Source organism: Tiliqua scincoides, chromosome 7 (assembly GCF_035046505.1).
Source record: "Tiliqua scincoides isolate rTilSci1 chromosome 7, rTilSci1.hap2, whole genome shotgun sequence".
In the NCBI taxonomy this organism is placed as follows: domain Eukaryota; kingdom Metazoa; phylum Chordata; class Lepidosauria; order Squamata; family Scincidae; genus Tiliqua; species Tiliqua scincoides.
Window position 1 is genome coordinate 75,935,909 of NC_089827.1, and position 20,454 is coordinate 75,956,362.

At 46.3% G+C, this 20,454-nt stretch overlaps 1 protein-coding gene across 2 annotated transcripts in view; it reads left to right on the forward strand.

Moving 5' to 3' along the window:
• The window catches only part of SND1 (staphylococcal nuclease and tudor domain containing 1), a 252,010-nt gene that overhangs the window by 21,131 nt on the left and 210,425 nt on the right, over window positions 1-20,454 (forward strand). For both annotated transcript variants that reach the window (XM_066634033.1, XM_066634034.1), the window contains exons 5-8: window positions 11,817-11,977; window positions 12,136-12,227; window positions 15,621-15,779; window positions 19,041-19,147. In XM_066634033.1, coding sequence (XP_066490130.1) covers window positions 11,817-11,977; window positions 12,136-12,227; window positions 15,621-15,779; window positions 19,041-19,147 — 519 coding nt within the window. The remainder of the gene's footprint in view (window positions 1-11,816; window positions 11,978-12,135; window positions 12,228-15,620; window positions 15,780-19,040; window positions 19,148-20,454) is intronic.

Below are 20,454 nucleotides of genomic sequence, written 5' to 3' on the forward strand. Positions count from 1 at the left end.
ATTTAATATAGAGACTGTGAAGAGAGTTTGTTGTGAAGACTGTATGGTGAGTCCTGCTCTGTACTTTGCCAAAATGTTCTTCTCCAGTGGTGCCATGGCAGGGTCAGTCTTTCGAATGGGTAGCTCCTTCACTCAGGCAGGCAGGTCAGTTGCACAGAGTCTTCCCAAGGGGGGGGGCTCCCATGATTCCCCGACTGGCCTAACCTCTGAAGGTGGAGGTTGGAGTCTTCAGGGGCTCCTGGAGCCACCTTCAAATTTTTCAATTTTTTTTCAAGCGTTTTTTCACCCAAAGTTCTTCAATGACAGCCAAGAGGCTGAAGGACCTCTGTGGCTCTCTGCAGCATGGTGACCACAACAGAGACCTGGTTAGGCCTTTATAGGCCTGATTTTTCTGTCTTCTGTGGCTCAGTCAGGGCCACACAACTTAGGGGCCCACTGGGAGGCCGCTGCTCCCTACCTCCCCCCACATTGCCTGAGAGAATGAGAGTGGTTTTTGTGGAGCCCTTGTTGGCTTTGCAGCCTAGCCTTGTCACCCTTCCCACAACGTGGGCTCATGAGCAGGCTAGTGTGTGCAGTTCCGCACAGGCTCACTTCTCCACTATTTTGGGGCTTCTTTGCCCTACCTGCGGACCCAGGATTTGCGCCTGGACTCTAGCTGTGTCTCTTTGCTTGTCGCTGCTGTGCTGCTTTCCAGGGGGCCGCTGCTCCTTACCTCCCCTGAGTCCTCAGCTGTGAGAAAGGGAGGTTCTGTGGTGACCTTTGGAAGCTCTGCAGTCTAGTCTGTGATCCTCCCCCTCTGAGGGCTCTTGATCCGGCTAGTGTATGCAGTCCTGCATAGGCTTTGGTCCCACTCTCCGGAGGCAAAGATTTCGACTGGTGATCCTCTGGGATTGACCCCACCATTGCCTAGCAGGACCCCTCTGATCCTTGCCCTGAGCCCATCACCCCCTCAACTGGGATGACATCAGGAACAGAACTGAGAGACTGGCTGCTGCCATGCTCTCCAGGGTGGTCGGGACCCTCAGCCTCCCCACACCCACTCAGCTTGTTCCCCTTTTCCACCCCTGTTGCTCATGATGCAGTGAACCAGGTGCATGGATCAATGTCTGAAAGTGGAGACAGCCGTTCTTCCAGACCCCACAGGAACAGCCCCTGCCTGAGGCCGTGGACTCTGACCCCAGGGTGAGGAGGCGTATGGGGTCTTCTGCAGAGTAAGCTCTTTGTTGAGAGGGAATGCGAGTGCCTGGCCAAGAACAAACAGATTTTCCCTCAGTTGTGCCTTCTGATTCTGAGAGCCTTCCTAAGGATAGAGAGGGCATTGGCAGCCATTTTTTACCTCAGTTGGCAGTGCCTGAGCTGCACCTCTCTGAGGTGGTGGCAGGTTTAGGGAACAGTGGCAGACCCCTGATCGAACCGGCTCTATTGCTGCGTTTGGGAATGCTCAATCAGAGCTCTCTGTCAGCACTTCCAGAGCCTGCCCAGCACCCACAAGCATCGACTCCGTTTCTTACCTCAGCGGGTGCCATTTTTTACCCCAGCAGGCAATATTTTCTTCATATGCAATGAGTAACCCAGTATAGGGTGTGTTTTTTCTGTTCTTTTTGCCTGGCCCCTGTTTTTCCCTCATAAACAGTCCAGTGGACAGCCAGATGATTATTTTTCTTTGGTATTATACATTTAAAAAAAAAAAAGGCCAACATGTCTTCTGAGGCCAGCTCAGTCAAGTGTGTCCAGAGCCTGGGGTGCTAGCAGGCGTAAGGGAGCAAGTACTGGTGCTGCTTCAGCGCCTGCTTCTGTCCTGGGTGCTGCGGCTCAGAGCCATGTTCTCCAGTGGCGCAAGGGCTGGACTGATGGCCAGAGCCTCATAGGGGCTGTGCACTCTCCCTGAACTAGCCTAGACTCTCCGTCTAGCCTAGACGCCTTTAAAAGGGGATTGGACAAGTTTCTGGAGGAAAAATCCATTACGGGGTACAAGCCATGATGTGTATGTGCAACCTCCTGATTTTAGAAATGGGCTATGTCAGAATGCCAGTGCAAGGGAGGGCACCAGGATGAGGTCTCTTGTTATCTGGTGTGCTCCCTGGGGCATTTGGTGGGCCGCTGTGAGGTACAGGAAGCTGGACTAGATGGGCCATGGCCTGATCCAGTGGGGCTGTTCTTATGTTCTTATGAACAATGGGAGACCAGGGTTGGAAAGGGGAGGGCACACCTGTCCCTCCCAGCTCTTCCTCAGTGTTCATCCAATCGAATTCCTCGGGTTCAGAGGTGCCATTCCTCAGGAAAGGCCAGGAAGTCTGGAGGCTGGGCACGTTGTGTCGAATGGTGAGGGTGTGGAGAGCGCGGAAGCCAACATCAGTCGCCTCTCCCCAGGGGAAGTTTTTTCAAGATATTGGATAAGGTTATTACGTCATTGAGCCTTTAAGTCTCAGTGAGGAGAGCCCAGTGCTGCAGCTCTAACTTCTCCCCCCCCCCCCGAGAGTCTCTTTTTCTCAGAGTCCACTGAGGCCAGCAGAGATGCCCTTTTTCCAAACGGTCTTACAGTTATGGAGACTGCAGGGTAAGAGAGACACCAGACTTATGAGTAAATTTTTATCTCTAAGGAAATCTTAGATAAACTCAAGGTACCATCAGTGAATGCACTTGTTGCAGCACTGACTTCTCAGGCTGTGATCCCTTCAGACGGGGATGGTGGCCCTTACAACCCTTGCAATAGGCGCATAGAGGCATAGCTGAGGAGAGCTTTCAAGGCTATTCCGTTAGCTCTCAGAGCCCCAGTAGCCAATCAGTTTTCTCCTGAGTCACCTATTTCTGGGTGGAGGAACTGGTGAAAGACAACCTCACCTTACCCAAACCAATCAAAGACACTTTAGAACTCTGTCAGTTGCTTTCTCAGGTGACTGTTTGCTAAATGCTCTCCTTCTATGTGGTGGCCATAAGAAATCTGTGGCTATCTCAAAGTAGATTACTGAGGACTCCAGATACAAGTTATTTGGACAAGCATTAGACTCAGTTTTTTACTGAAATGAGGACAAACACAAAACACTTCCCACAGCTTCCAAGACAGGGAAGCCTGAAGGCATCTAGAGCTTTCACCCTTTTTCATCCTGTAGGAAAGAACAGAGGGCCATCCAAATTCAGCTCAAGTGGCACAAATCTAGGAACTTCCATGGAAAGTTCCAGCGTTCCCATCTTTCCAATGCAAGGAATAGAGCTAAAGACAAGTCAACATGATACCACACCGGGGGTTCCTCGTCCAGGGTGGGGACCATGCTTCAGGATGACTTGCAATCCTGGCACAAGACAACATCAGACACGTGGGTCCTGCAGACCTGTTTTCAAAGGCTATTCCTTGAAATTTGTAAGGTAACAAAGGGACAGGTTCTGGCAGATCCCAAAATCAAAGGATGCAAACAGACATGCAGCTTTACTAGCAGCCATAGATCATCTACTTTCACATTGGGGTGACAGAAGCAGTTCCCTCTGCTGAGAGAGGCTCCAGGGTTTACTCAGTGTTCTTTCTAGTACTGAAATGGAAGGCATCAGGCTTCTGGACCTGAGACCTTTTTGTCTTGCTCTGTTTCAGTTAAAACCTCAGTTCTGACATTGTCATTGTCTAGTAAAAAAACAGACTTATTAAATCATCAGATAGGCACAAGATTTAAAAACAGAAAAACAAAGAAAAAGCTTCCTTCCCAAGGTTAATTCCTCATTTCATGGTTCAGAGGAAGTGGTTCTCCTGTCCTTTGTCCCAGTCCCTCTCATCACAGGGAGAGGGATTGGCACAATCTGGACATGCACAGAACACGGAGCTTTTACTTCCTCATTTTGCCATACTGAAACCTTGTTTGTGTCCTGTTGTCTGCTAATCAGGGCCACAATCAGAGACACTTGGCCAACAGTCTGAGGCTAAGAGGCAAAGAAGGAAGGCCCATAGCCAGGGAGACAGACCAGGGACAGACTGCACTTGCTCCTGGTGTGGAATGGTTTGTCACTCCCGAATCGGCCTTTTCAGCCACACTAGACGCTGTGCCAGAACCACCTTTCAGAGCGCGATACCAGAGTCTTTCGAGACTGAAGGTTGCCAACTACTAGGGCCACAAAGTTTCGCCCTCTACCAGCTCTGATAGGTGAAGCTATTGTTGAGGCTTACTGGTCACACGGCATCTCTCCCCCATAGGGGATTGTTGCCCACTCTCTTAGAGGAACTGCTACCATTGCAGCATTTTGTGCCTTCCTGTCCTTAGAGTCAGTATGCAGGGCAGACACTTGGAGCTTCCCTCACATTTTCTTAAAACACTATAGTATGGATTCGTACGCTTCATGAGACTGCCTTTGCCAGGCATGTATTGCAGAGCATGGTTGCTAATGACTGGGGTGCTTCCCATCCTTGAGATTATACTACTTGGGCATTTCCCATTTGTAAGTCTGACTATAAGTCTGACTATAAGTCTGACTGGATCAGGCCTTAGGCCCATCCAGTCCAGCTTCGTGTATCTCACAGCGGCCCACCAAATGCCCCAGGGAGCACACCAGACAACAAGAAGACCTGCAAGGCATCCTGGGAATTGTAGTTTAAGAACATAAGAACAGCCCCACTGGATCAGGCCATAAGCCCATCTAGTCCAGCTTCCTGTATCTCACAGCAGCCCACCAAATGCCCCAGGGAGCACACCAGATAACAAGGGACCTCATTCCGGCGCCCTCCCTTGCATCTGGCCTTCTGACGTAGCCCATTTCTAAAATCAGGAGGTTGTACGTGCACATCATGGCTTGTAACCTATAATGGCTTTTTCCTCCAGAAACTTGTCCAATCCCCTTTTAAAGGCGTCCAGGCCAGACGCCATCACCACATCCTGTGACAAGGAGTTCCACAGACCAACCACACGCTGAGTAAAGAAATATTTTCTTTTGTCTGTTCTAACTCTCCCAACTCTCAATTTTAGTGGATGTCCCCTGGTTCTGGTGTTGTGTGAGAGTGTAAAGAGCATCTCCCTATCCACTCTGTCCATCCCCTGCATAATTTTGTATGTCTCAATCATGTCCCCCCTCAGGCGCCTCTTTTCTAGGCTGAAGAGGCCCAAACGCCGTAGCCTTTCCTCATAAGGAAGGTGCCCCAGTCCAGTAATTATTTTAGTCGCTCTCTTTTGCACCTTTTCCATCTCCACTATGTCCTTTTTGAGATGTGGCTACCAGAACTGGACGCAATACTCCAGGTGTGGCCTTACCATAGATTTGTACAACGGAATTATAATATTAGCTGTTTTGTTCTCAATACCTTTTCTAATGATCCCAAGCATAGAATTGGCCTTCTCCACTGCCGCCGCACATTGGGCCAATACTTTCAGCGACCTGTCCACCACCACCCCAAGATCTCTCTCTCTCTCTCTCTCTCTCTCTCTCTCTCTCTCTCTCTCTCTCTCTCTCACAGACAGCTCAGAACCCATTAGCCTATATGTGAAGTTTTGATTTTTTGTCCCAATATGCATGACGTGACACTTACTTACATTGAAACGCACCTGCCTTTTTGCTGCCCATTCTGCCAGTTTGGAGAGATCCTTCTGGAGTTCCTCACAATCACTTCTGGTCACCACTTCGAAAAGTTTGTTGTCGTCTACAAACTTAGCCACCTCACTACTCACCCCGTCTCCAGGTCTTTTTTGGTTGAAAAGCACCCGTCCCAAGACAGATCCTTGGAGCACACTGCTTTTCACCCCTCTCCATTGTGAAAATTGCCCATTGACACCCACTTTCTGTTTCCTGGTCTTCAACCAGTTCTCAGTCCAGGAGAAGTCCTGCCCTCTAATTCCCTGACTGTGGAGTTTTTTTAGTAGCCTTTGGTGAGGGACCGTGTCGAACGCCTTCTGAAAGTCTAGATATATAATGTCTACGGGTTCTCCTGCAACCACATGCCTGTTGACCTTTTCAAAGAATTCTATAAGGTTTGTGAGGCAAGACTTACCCTTACAGAAGCCAGGCTGATTCTCCCTCAGCAAGGCTTGTTCATCTATGTGTTTTGAGATTCTATCTTTGATGAGGCATTCCACCATCTTACCCGGTATAGATGTTAGGCTGACCGGCCTATAGTTTCCCGGGTCCCCCCTCTTTCCCTTTTTAAAGATAGGCGTGACATTTGCTATCCTCCAATCTTCTGGCACTGTGGCCGTTTTGAGGGACAAGTTGCATATTTTAGTCAAGAGATCAGCAACTTCATTCTTCAATTCCTTAATAAACTCTTGGGTGGATGCCATCAGGGCCCGGTGACTTATTGATCTTTAGTTTATCAATGAGGTCTGAAACATCTTCTCTTTTAACCTCTATCTGACTTAATTCCTTGGTCAGGAGGTGTCATTCGGACAGCGAACTTCTGCTGTGAAGACAGATGCAAAGAACTCATTTAATTTCTCTGCCATCTCTAAGTCTCCTTTTATCTCCCCTTTCCCTCCCTCACCATCCAGAGGGCCAACCGATTCTCTGGCAGATTTCCTACTTCTAACATATTTGAAGAATTATTCCCCTTAATGTTACTGGCCATGTGTTCCTCCTAGTCTCTTGTGGCCCCCTGTATCACCTTCTTAACATTTTCTTTTGCCACATTTTATGTTCCTTTTTATTCTCCTCATTAGGGCAAGACTTCCATTTAGGGAAGGAAGCTTCCTTGCCCTTCATGGCCTCTCTAACTTGGCTCGTTAGCCATGCTGGCGCCCTCCTGGACTTAGTCGAGCCCTTCTTCCTTTGCAGTATACACTTCCGCTGGGCCTCTGTTACTGTTTTTTAAGCAGCCTCTATGAACTCTGGAGAGATTGGACTCTTTTTACCTTCCCTTTCATCCTCTTTCTAACCAGCCTCCTCATTTGAGGGAAGTTCGCTCGTTGGAAGTCAAGGGTTTTTGTGAGAGATTTGCCCAGTATTCTTCCCCCAATGTGCATGTAAAAACGGTTCGCAGCATGATCACTGTTCCCCAAAGGCTCAGTAACATTGACATCATCTATGCCTAATAAAGGTTTATTCATTCATTCATTCATTCATTGACATCTCTAACCAGGTCCTGAGTACCGCACAATATTAAATCCAGAGTCACCTGATGGGCTCCATGACTAGCTGCTCTAAGGCACAGTCATTTAGCATGTCAAGGAATCTGGTCTCCTTTTCGTGACCAGAACACAGATTGACCCAGTCAATGTGAGGATAATTGAAGTCCCCCATGATTACAACCCTGTCCCTCCTTGTCACCTCCCTGATCTGTTTCCTCATTTCAAGGTCCCCTTCAGGTTTCTGATCTGGAGGACAATAGTATGCCCCCAGTATTACATCTCTCCTCAGGCCTGGTAATTTAACCCACAGAGATTCTATAGTGGAGTCGGACCCATCTTCAATCTCTACTTGGCTGGATTCTATCCCTTCCTTAACATAAACAGCCACCCCACCTCCAACACGCCCCTCCCTGTCCCTCTTGTAGAGTTTATAGCCCAGGATTGCAGTATTCCACTGATTTTCCGCATTCCACCAGGTTTCCGTTGTACTCACTATGGCAATGTGTTCCCTAGTCACCAGACATTCCGGTTTTCCCTTCTTTGCTCAGAGACTTTGGGCATTTGCATAAAAGCATTTGTACATGGAATGCCCCAAGATGGGCTGCTTATTTGTTCCTTTATCCCTGTGTCCTCTCATTGTGCCAAACCATCTATCACATCCCATCATGCTACCATTCCCAATTTCTTCTCCTACTCTGCCTTTACCTTGTTGTTCTCTAACCTCCCCATCCTTGTCCCATAGGTATGAGGAGTCCCGAACCAGATGCCCCTTGGCTCCTGTCGGCCTTCCCCCAGGGATCAGTTTAAAAGCTACTCTGCTACCTTTTTAATGTTATGCGCCAGCAGTCTGGTTCCATTCTGGTTCAAATGAAGCCCATCCCTCTTGTACAGGCCTCGCTTGTCCCAAAACGTTCCCCAGTGCCTAACGAATGTAAACCCCTCCTCTCTACACTACCGTCTCATCCACGCATTGAGACCCCTGATCTCTGCCTGCCTAGCTAGCCCTGCACATGGAACAGGTAGCCCGAGAACGCTACCTTTGAGGTCCTGCCTTTCAGCTTTCTACCTAATAGCCTAAATTTGACCTCCAGGACCTCCCGGCCACACTTGCCCACATTGTTGGTGTCGACATGCACCACAACTGCTACCTCCTCCCCAGCACTGTCTACCAGCCTGTCTAGATGAGAAGTGATGTCCGCAACCTTTGCACCAGGCAGGCAAGTCGCCATGCAGTCCTCACATCTGTTGCAAACCCCCCACTCTATGTTTCTGATAATCGAATCCCCCACTACAAGAAGCCCCCGACCCCCCTCCCGCTGAGAAGTATCCTGAGAGCATTTGGATATGGGTCCATCCCCTGGAGAAGGGGTCCCCCCTAGGGGATTGTTTCCCTCATCTCCAGGATGACGTCCTTCAGCCCCGAGACTTCCTACCCGGGCAACTGAGGAGCTGCGCGCCTGAGGTTGGGACGGAGCCTGATCGTCCCCAGATGTCTCCCCATGGTCCTTCTCTGCCTGCCTCTGCTTCTCGAGGTTGGCCACCAAGACTTCTAGGGAGCGGACACATTCCCTGAGTCATGGAGCTCCCTGCACCGAGGACACACCCATGACTTATGCTCCAGCAGCATATAGTCATACATGTGGCACTCGATGCAAAACACTGGATATCCCCCACCCTGCTGCTGGCTGTCTGACTGCATAGCTTTTTTGGTTTGTTTGTTTCTGTTTAGATGTGCTTAAAAACCTTACATTGGTTTGCTGCCCCTCTTCTCAAGGGAAGAGAAGGGAAGTGTCTGGGGCCCTGGCTTCCTCGCACTGCTACTGAACTCGCACAGATGCTAAACTTGCAGTGCTTACCTGGCACTTGGTTTCCCAGAGGCCACGTGCGCTTCTGCAGTGAGGGTCACATGGTGGCAGGCGCTAGCTTTATACCCCTAGCTAGCTCCTCCTCCCTGCCTCCTTGCTGATTGAAAGGGGACTGGTCTTCCCAGGTGAGATTACAAAAAATCAGGAAGACAATAGGCTACTGATGGGCTTAATCTACTCAGCAGGCTCCTGAATGGTTTTCTTGGATTAGCCCAGGGGTGTCCAAAGTTTTTTGCAGGAGGGCCACATCAGCTCTCTAACACTATGTCAAGGGCCAGGAATAAAAAGAATTAATTTACATTTAAAATTTGAATAAATTTACATAGGTTTACATAAGTGAATATATTACTTATATGAATGAATGAAGGTCTTGCAATAGCTCAGGCTGACCGTTTTTTTGCCTCTGCTACTGCCTCACAGACATGAAACAGCAAGCAGTGGAGGGAGCCCTCATTCCACAGCTCACATGAGAGGTCAAACAGTTGCCCTCATGCTCCGAGCAGTTGCTTCGGGCCAGTGAGGGCTCCAACAAATCTCCAGAGGGCCAGAGGCTCATTGGAGACTGGGGGTTCCCTGAGGGCCGCATTGAGAGGCCTTGAGGGCCGCAAGTGGCCCCAGGTCCAGGGTTTGGGCACCCCTGGATTAGCCTAATGGGGCTCTTATCAACTCCTAAAGGACAATGACTATGCTAAATTACACTGTCTGGTTGGGAACTGGCCCTTCCTAGGTTCTTACCCTCCTAATTCTGTTCTCTTAGGCTGGACTGTTTTTTAACCTCAAGCTAGTTTTTATTTGAGTTTGTTTGTTTATTTAATGCTCTCACCTGGATCCTGTGTCCCAATTTACTGAACCTTTAGATTATGTTCTATCTTAGATTAAGTTTAACTTGGGTTAAGTATAGGGTTAATTTAAACAAAGTAGAAAAACTTGCTTTCCACTTTATCCTCCTCTGTTTTATTTATTTTTCCAAGTGCCTTAGACTTGGGCTCTTACTCACAAGTAAGACTTTGCTCCTGCTCAGAGTAGACCTATGTACACACTTATGTATTTATTTTTATTGCTCTCACCTAGCTCCTGTGCCCCAACTTGCTGGACCTTAGAATCCCTCCCTCAGGTTAGATTAGGTGCTAACTTAGGTAAAGCTTAGGTAAAGCTAAGCTAAAGGTAAAGCTAAATTTCAGTGCTGATTTAAGGTTGATTTAAATTTAGAAGACAAAGAGTTAGAAAGACAAAAAGTTAGAAAGAGTACACTTACCTTCTCCTTCTTGTCATCCTTCTCCTCTTCTCTTCACAACTCGGAGGGTCCTCCCGCTCCTTCTCCAAACCTCAGAAGTCCACTTGCCTTCTCCTTCTCCTCGCACAGATGCTAAACTCACGGTGCCTTACCTGGCACTTTGTTCCCGAGGCACTTGGTTTCCCAGAGGCCACGCGTGCTTCTGCAGAGAGGCATCACTAGAGTGCTATGAGTGCCAGAGTACCATGGCATCACTGGAGAACAGGAGGGTTTGAGCCTACCTGTACCCCTTCTCAATGGTGCCATAGCAGGATCAGTCTGCCTACCCACAGTATTCCAAGTCACTCCCTCCCCCAAATAGACAATAGGGTCATCCTTAAGGGTGAGGGAATAGGAGATCTCTCAGTGGTCGTGTCCTTACCTCAGCTAGCCCTGCTCACCATACGCCTAAGTTGTTTTCCTGTGCCAATAGGTGATATCTGTGTGTTGAGGTGGATGGACAATGTCTCCAGTTCCAGTGTGGATATTCCAGGGGACTATTCATCATCAACTACACATTACAGTGGGGAGGGGCATTTTGAGGCTTTTCCACAGTCTGGGGAAGCATGGGAAGACCTCCCCCTCAGGAAGACTCTGTGCAGCTGACCTGTTTGAGAGGAGGAGTTTTCCATTCATAAAACTGCCATGACACCACTGAGAAGGGGAATTCACAGATAGGCTCAAGCCCTCCCGTTTTGCTGGCATCATTCATAGGAATCTTGACATAAATGCAATTGTTAATCCATATATTGGAGTTTGCTGTTTGAGATATCTACTGACCAATGTGAGAAATGCTTCTCCATGCATTGGGGACCAGTGGGAGAAGTGGAATGAAAAGTAGAATGCTTGGCTGATAAGATGCCATCCTACCTGATTCAGTAGCTAGGCTCCTATGCGGCTTCTCAGCAATCATAAGGCAGAGTCCTTTAAGGTTGTTGGGAGAGGTTCTGCTCCATGTGCCTTCTGTGGTTGTACAATTGAGACATGTGCCTTCAGGTAGTACTGTCCCAACCAAAATCTTTTCAGTGGCTCCCTCCTTACCTTGGAACTCCCTGCAATGGAAAGTCCCTTCCCTCACAGCTTCATAAGGGCCCTTTTTCTGTCAGGCCTTTGGAGAATGTTGAGATAAGGTGCTTTGGCTGTAGTCTCTATAGCTTACCCCCAATGAGTGGTTTCACTGCTTGATTCTGTATTGAGGATTTTAATGCTATTGTTGTTGTTTTTAAGTGGTTTTATGTTGAGATTTTGGTTGCTTTGGTCTTTTATTGAAAGCAGGATAAAAACTGAAAGAACAAACACTGACCTATGGAGAAACATCTGATTTGTTTCACTGAAACATCACTGAAATGTTCTCAGTGATCTGTCCATCTCATGCTTGACAATGCCTGTCTAGCAATCTGTCCTGTTTGCTCACAAAACATCACTCTTTAGACAAGGTAAATTAGTCTGATAACAAACAGAGGGCCATAAGCTAATGGTCGAACCATATTGTCGAAGAATGTGGTCTTTCATGATCAGACTTCTCCTGATTTGAAAGAGCCTACGTAGGAAACAAAGGAGAGATCACTTCGGAAATGTCAACCTTGCAACATTTCCCTGGGTATTTCTGTCTGGCTAATCATCTGATAGAGGCTACTTCTCTCTTAGCCCTGAGCAGAGTCGAATGGCAGAGCTGGAGGAGCAGGCCAGGATTGCCAAAAAGGGGATGTGGAGCGATGGGAGTAGCTCAGCCACCATCCGGGATCTCAAATACACCATTGAGAACCCTCGGCACTTTGTGGATTCAATGCACCAGAGGCCCATGAATGGTGAGTTGTCTGCTGGGACAGGGAGTAGCAGGTGGGGCCAACTGTGTGTTTTGGCAGGGCTCTGATGAAATGCAGATGCTTATGACCCTGTGAACAAATCTTAATTGAGCCTGGTAGCATGGATCGTCTCTGACTTAGGACCTTGTTTCTTTCCACAGCCATCATTGAACACGTCCGGGATGGCAGCATGGTCCGAGCTCTGCTTCTCCCTGACTACTACCTGGTCACAGTCATGCTCTCAGGCATCAAGGTGAGCTTTTTTTGGAAAGATTATCAGATTCTTTTCACTGATGCAATGCCAAACAGTCACAGACCTTTTAAAGGGGTTTGGAGGCTTTATTTCTACAATAGTAAGTTACACACAAGCCAATTGATTCAGTCTGGATACAAATGTCCACTCTTCATTTCTGTTCTTGTTTCTCAAAGAACCACACCCCGAAAATCACATTAAATAACATGAGATAAACAAGTTACCCATGTGACACTGTATGTCACTTCCACCTCCTTATTGGGCCTATCATGACAGGTTTGGTGCATGGTCCTAGCTCTAATTAGGAGGTCATTCTGCCCTGCATCTCAAAATGCTCCTGGCCCACAACTTTGGTTATACAAGATCCTGGAATTCTCCCTTTGGGAAAGTTATGATCTACATGTTCTGCCAATCATTCCCTCTTTAGGTCACTTTGATATAATGACCATCCCATCCTGTTTTTGAGGGGAACAACAGTCATTCTCTTGGCTCCAATTTCAGTTATTTTCCTCAAACTAGAGAAGATAAGTTAACCGTCTAAAATCTCTATCACTTTCCCAAACAGGCATACCCCAGGCATGTACTGTCATGCTCCAGTATCCAAGGGGATCTGTACTGGACACCCATGTGCATACTGGGGGTCTGCGGATAATGCAGACACCCCCACCCCCCATGGTTCCCACGTGTGCCCATTTCACCATTTAAAACACTAACTGGGGTGAAAATTGAACCAATTTTTGTTTTAGTTGTTTAAAATGATGTAATGGGCTTGTGTGGGGGTGGGGAGGAGGTTGAGAGCAACTATTAAAACTATTTAAAAAATTTATCAGGCACACATTCTTGTTTAAACAGGCTCCCTTTGCAACCAGAAGGAACAGCAGTGAGTTCTTCCTATTGACCTCACTGATGTTCTCTGTAACCATTCCAGCTGCTTAAGGAGAGCAAAGGAGCCAGAGAGACAACACCAGTTGACTACTGACCAGTAAGGTCAGTAGGAAGATCTCACTCCTGTTCCTTCTTCCTGACTGCAATGGAAGCCTGTTTAAACAAGAATGCATGCCCTGTAAGTATCTAAAATATAGGTGTGCATTGTTTAACAATCTTCCACTTAACAACAGACCACATATACAACGGTGGTCAACACTCAATTTTAGCAGATTGAGTCCTCTGGTTCTGGTGTTATATGAGAGGGGAAACGAGCATCTCTCTATCCACTGTATCCAACCCTGCATTATTTTGTGTGTTTCAATTGTGTTCTCTCTCAGATGCCTTTTTTTGTAAACCAGTGGTTCTCAAACTTTTAGGACCCATTTGTTAAAATGACAATCTGTCTGGGACCCACTGGAGGTGATGTCATTAATCAAGAAGTGATGCCATGACCAGAAGTGATGTCATTAGATAAATTATTAAATAAACTAATAAACAAACAAACAAATAATTAAATAAATAATTAAATAAATTAAAATGAATAATTAGAAATAATTAAAGTAAAAGAAATAATTAAATAAGAGGAGATGAGATAGGGCAGCCAGCCCAGTTCCACCAACTGAATTCTCTCTGAAGCCTGCCTGCAAAGAACTCAAACCTCCCTCTCCCCTCAAAAAACCTTACTGATATTTCAGCTCTACCCAATGCCCAGTTCAGTTTAAGTTCTTATATCTAAGCCAGTTGAATGGGACAAATCAATTTTAAATACATTTTTTTTTAAATTTGGGCTGGATTGAGATTCAAAGCTTCCCCTCTAAACAGCATTAAAAAGCCATAATGGAGAAGAGAGGAAGTGAGACTTCACTGGTGGGGGTGGGGGGAGAGAAATATGTAAAAAGTAAGAACGCTTTCCAGTGATTCCAAGTGTATTAGCATTGGAACCCCCTTTTTAAAATCACACACCATCAGGACCCATCTAGCTTTACAAGATTAAAAAATTTAAAAAAGCCAAATTCTTACCAGCTCAAGCTTCTTTTTATTATATTATGGTGGTGGGGTGGTCTGCCTTCTAGAGCACTTGTTGAGCTCCATATGCATTGGATTGGGTCCATTCTGGTAGCCTTGTACTCAACTTCACCTGACATTCACCCAAGTCAAAGCATGTTTGCTTACTTGTTCACTTCACATAGAGCTCCCATAGAGCACGTTTGTCAGCTTGGAGGGAGGGACTTCCTTCTCGGGTGTTTTTGGGGGACTACGTTCATCAGATCGAGACATTCTGGTGTCATTGGATTCCTCTTGGCCTGTCCTTCACAAAGGACCAAGGCACATTCATCTACTCCCGAGTAAACATACAATATCACTCTGATTCACTTCCAATAGGGTTCAGTGGGTTTTGCTCATGTGTGATCAGCTCATCAGACTGCAGCTTTGTGACCCACCTACAATCAGGTTGCAACCAGGTAGGTTACAGTCTGGTTGTGGGTAGGTCACGATGCTGCAACTTGTGAAGTTGTAACTTGCTTTTGCCAACCTGCAACCCACAGATTGGGAAACCCTGTTCTAGACTGAAGTGCCCCAAAAGCTGTAGCCTTTGCTTGTAAGGAAGTTACCTCAGGCAGCAATCATTTTGATTGCTCTCTTCTGCACCTTTTCCATTTCCACTATATCCTTTTTCAGGTGTGGCAACCAGAACTGGATGCAATAGTCCAGCCACTAAACATTCCATTTCTCCCATCTTTTCTAGCAGACTTTGGGCATTTGCATAAAAGCACATGTATAGAGAGTCTCTGAATATGGGTTGTTTATTTGCTCCTTTCTCCCTGGATTCTTTCTGCTGATTTGGATATCTCATCCCATCATGCTTCAGCTCCCAATTTCTGGGAATCCCAAACTGGATGCCCCTTGGCTTCTGTCAGCTTTTCCCCAAGGGTCAGTTTAAAAGCTGCTCTGCCACCTTTTTAATATTATGTGCCAACAGTCTGGTTCCATTTGGTTCATATGAATTCCGTCCCTCTTATACAGGCCTGGCTTCTCTCAAAATGTTCTCCAAGGCCTAACAAAATTAATGTAATTGCCTAATGCAAACAATACCAGAAAGATTGGCATTGTGTCACGTGTGCACAAACTTGTGTATGCGCCCAGGGCTCATTCATGTTCGCTTTTGTTGAGTGAGTGATTGATGGGCCAAGATTTAACTGGTATTATGAGGAGTTTCCAGACAAGCTGGGACTGTCCTTTCTGATGGAATATATTCATTAATTGGAGACAATTAAGCTCTGGCATACTTTGAAGTTTGTTGTGTTAATGGTATGTCATTGTGTTAAGTTCCATCCATTGTAATAGTGCTGGAATAGAAAGGAGCAGCAAGGAGCAGTGCTGGGTGACTTCCCTTCTGGAAGTGACTGCTGTTGTGAGGTTTCTTTTGTAGCAAGACTGATCCTGTCCTTGTTGGTTGCATTCCAGTGCCCAACATTCAAACGGGGAGCGGATGGCCTTGAAACACCAGAGCCATTTGCAGCAGAAGCAAAGTTCTTCACAGAGTCACGACTCCTGCAAAGAGATGTGCAACTCATCCTGGAGAGCTGTCACAATCAGAACATCTTGGGCACAATCCTTCATCCGGCAAGTGCTGGGATGGGGAGCTGATATATATGTGAGGAGGCAGATACATAGTGTGTGACTTGGTTTGAGCTTGTAGGCTTTTTGGTTAAAACTGCTGTTGTTATGGAAATCCTTCATGTTTGGCACTTCACAGAGTTCTTCAAGAAAGGAGATAGGTCCTTCTATCAAGCTATATACAGGCCAATACAAGACAGTGCAGAAAACAAAGGAAAATGTAAGGGTTTGGTTTAACCCTTTAATTCTTAAAATGAAAACAAATACTTAATCTGTACCATTGAGCTGGAAAAACTGCTAATATTCTGATTTACTGTGGTGCAGCTTCTTATGTAGTCAGTTGAAAGACTGGATCAGCTTCATAGAAAGGAGACCATAAGACAGGAAAGGGAGGATGGTGCTGTGAAAGCAAAAGACTGCAGGCCAGAAAATACTTGGAGGTAAGGGCCAAAAAACAAACAGGTGCTACATTACAAAGGAAGGAAGGTGCCCCATCCGAGTCATAATTTTGGTCACTCTCTTCTGCACACTTTACATTTCCACTATATACTTTTTGAGATGTGGCCACCACAACTGGACACAATACTCCAGGTGTGGCCTTACTGTTGCTTTGTACAATGGGATTATATTAGCTGCTTTATTCTGAATACTTTTTCTAATGATTCTAAGTGTAGAATTAGACTTCTTCATCACTGCAACAGATTGGGTCAACACTCTCATCAAAGCTATCTATCAGCACCTCAAGATCCCTCTCCTGATTTTTCACAGATAGCTCAGGACACTTTAGCCCAGTGGTTCTTTTAGACCGGGATCCACTTTAGAGAATGACAATCTCTCCGGGACCCACCAGAAGTGATGCCATCAATCTGGGAGTGATGTCATGACCAGAAGTGACATCATCAAGCAGGAAGTGACATCACTGTTCTCGCCTAGTAATTCATTAACTGCAAATAACAAGAGAAAATAGTCCAGCTCAGAAGCTTATTTCAGTTCTCATCACCTCCCCCCCCCATTCCTACCAAGCATCCCACCTGTTGACTGTATTAAAGGGAGAGTATCTCATGGTATTTTATTAACTTTTATTGGGTTATTTCTCAGCCACTTTCCAATAGCAAAGTATAAGGAGATAGAACCTATTTACAACCTTGACAAAAGCAAAATAATATCCTGGACTACAGGATTGCCAGAGCAAATATTTTGCAAAAGTCAGCTTGGAAGAATATCGGCATCTTATCAGAGCCACAAAAGCTATAAGAAGGGCTTGCTACTGCACCTCTAACAAATCAGGCTTAGAAAATTGTGTCTTACTCACACACCAGTCTGTACTTTCACTAATAAGTAAAAAGCCAAACAGATAGGCTGCAAAGAAGAGCACAGGGACAGACTACTACCTTGCATTTCAGACACCATTCCTAGCATAATACCAACAGATGTACCATTCCTCCCTCCATCTCTAAACCAAGGGTCTCCACACTTTTTGGCAAGAGGGCCACAACAAATATCTGGCATGGTGTTGAGGGCCGGGGAAAAAATTTAAAAATAAAATTTAAATAAATAAATTAGATATGGGGGGTGGGAAGAGTAGGGCTTGGGCTGGATGGAAGTCGGGCGAAAAGGGGGAGAATAGAAATGCCCCCACTTCAGGGATCTGCTGAGGTTTAAGTGCTTGGATGGGGAGGGAAATGCAGATCTTAGCTGGATGCAAGTGGGGGCAGAGGGGGGCTAGATCACATGGCAGAGCTTGAGCTGGAAGGAGGTGATGAAAGAGAAAGCATAACCAACAAGAAACAAGCCCCCCATTTGTAGGGAGAGGCTGCAGCCCACCTGAAGATAATCCAGCTATGCTTCCTGAAGACACTCATCCTCCACACTCTGTCCTGTAGGCATGTGCAGGCTGCTCTTTGCTCCTGGGTGGAGCTCCGAGTATACACAAGTAAGCTGAGGCAAAGGCTGTTTGCCTGCCCAGTTTGCCAGCTTCCAAGATGGTGTCGCACATACACAGAAAGCTTAGGCAAAACAGTTCCAGCTTCTAAGATGGCACCGGCTACTAATTGCCAGTTTTCAAGATGGTGGCCTGCATCTTTCCACGACCCACTTGACCTCAGGTCGCAACCCACCACGTGGGTCAGAACACACAGTTTGAGAAACCTTGCATTAGCCTATATGTGAAGTTTTGATTCTTACCCCCAATGTGCATGACTTTTCACTTACTTATATTGAAACACACCTGCCTTTTTGCTGCCCATTCTCCTAGTTTGGAGATATCCTTCTGGAGCTCCTCACAATTGCTTCTGGTCTTCAGAAGAGCACCGGTCCCAGGACAGACCCTTGGGGCACTCCGCTTTTCACCTCTCTCCACTGTGAAAATTACCCATTGACACCCACTCTCTGCTTCCTAATCCAGGAGAGGACCTGCCCTCTGATTCCCTGACTGTGGAGTTTTTTCAGTAGCCTTTGGTGAGGGACGGAGTCAAACGTCTTCTGAAAGTCCAGATATGTAATGTCCACAGGTTCTCCCGCATCCACATGCCTGTTGACCTTTTCAAAGAAGGTTTCAAAGAAGGACCTTCTCATGACCCACAGTTTGAGAAACACTGCTTTAGCCCATATGTGGTTTTGATTTTTTCCCCCAATACGCATTACTTTATACTTACTTACATTGTTGACTAAGCCAAACTCTGTGATGTATCTGCACATTCCTCCTCCCCTTTAAGATTGGCTCAATATGGTTTCCCTTTAGCTGTCCTTGTTCTTGCCTTAGCCTTCTCTTCCTTTATTCTTCCCCCACTGGCATTTAGGGGAGGCTCTTCTTTTGTATACTCTTGCATTGTTCTGTAAGGTGCCATGCAAAGTGACGATAAGGTGCCATGCAAAGTGACGATTGCTCAATGAGTTGGGTGGCACACCTGGCATCTCCTGGCCCTGAGGGAACAGAAGGAGAGTCTTCACATCACTTATGTTCTGTTTCCCTGATCCTCATTCCCTGCATGTTTGGCAATCCCAACAGGATGAAGATGAGGGAGTGAATACCTTCAACAGATTTGTTCCCATCTTAGAGTCATAGACTGGCAGATATCATGAGAATTCTAGGCTACTTCCTGATAGTTAGGAGGTTCTATGCCAATGTCCGCTGCAGTTCTGGTAAATCTCTCTGTTGGACTGCTGTGCTGAAAATTTGACTGAACATGTTGGGATTAGGTGGGAGAGGATGGGTTAGGTTACTGGAATTGCAGTGATTGACTTTTTCCTCTCTTTGTTTTGCTTTAGAATGGGAACATCACAGAATTGCTTCTGAAAGAAGGTTTTGCCCGCTGTGTTGACTGGTCCATTGCAGTCTACACCCGAGGGGCTGAAAACTTGCGAGCCGCTGAAAGGTAGTGCTTGATTTGTACACACCATCCCTGTCCCTCTCCTCCTGTGTGCAACTGCTGGACTGATTGCAGGAAAAGGGAGGAGTCTACCTCGCAAGACAGCTTCCTATGTTAGACACATCCTATTATTACTCAATATATTTAGTGGGAGAGAATATGTTGGAAGTGAATCTCAAATTAGGCTGAAATACTTGAGTCAGATTGAATTTTATAATTTTTTCTTGACTAAAGTGTTACCTTCAGTTTAATTAGGGTAATCTTTCTGATTTAAAGATGTATTTTACAGCTGCAAATGGCATAAGCCCCTTTTTAGAGCTATTTCTCTCTTGCTCCATGTGGAGAGGGGAAATACCTCATCTGATGTGGTACCCTGCTGTGATACACAACATAAGAACAGCCCCACTGGATCAGGCCATAGGCCCATCTAGTCCAGCTTCCTGTATCTCACAGCTGCCCACCAAATGCCCCAGGGAGCACACCAGATAACAAGAGACCTCATCCTGGTGCCCTCCCTTGCATCTGGCATTCTGACAAAACCCATTTCTAAAATCAGGAGGTTGCGCATACACATCATGGCTTGTACCCCATAATGGATTTTTCCTCCAGAAACTTGTCCAATCCCCTTTTAAAGGCGTCCAGGCTAGACACAATCTCCACATCCTGTGGCAAGGAGTTCCACAGACCAACCACACGCTGAGTAAAGAAATATTTTCTTTTGTCTGTTCTAACTCTCCCAACACTCAATTTTAGTGGATGTCCCCTGGTTCTGGTGTTATGTGAGAGTGTAAAGAGCATCTCCCTATCCACTCTGTCCATCCCCTGCATAATTTTGTATGTCTCAATCATGTCCCCCCTCAGGCGCCTCTTTTCTAGGCTGAAGAGGCCCAAACGCCGTAGCCTTTCCTCATAAGGAAGGTGCCCCAGCCCCCTAATCATCTTAGTCAATACAACATCAAATGTATACCCTATTCTTAAAAGTATTTTATTCATATGTAGATATCTCTGATTTAATGAAATGACATTTTGTGAACTATTTATATCTTTCATTTTGTGAAATATCTCTATAAGGCTGAAGCTGTGGAAAGCTTTCAGAGATCAGGTGAAGCACTTTAATGTGCTTCTCACTGCAGTACCTGGGAGGGTCAAGGAGGGCAAATATCCCAAAGCACCATACATGCAGGGGCTGTGCTGCCCCTATTTATATATCTATTTATATATAAAAACAAATTTCCTGACTGACTCATCAATGCCCAGCCCAAATCCCTGGACTGAAAAACGTGAAATTCAGGCAGTATATTCCTTTCATGATT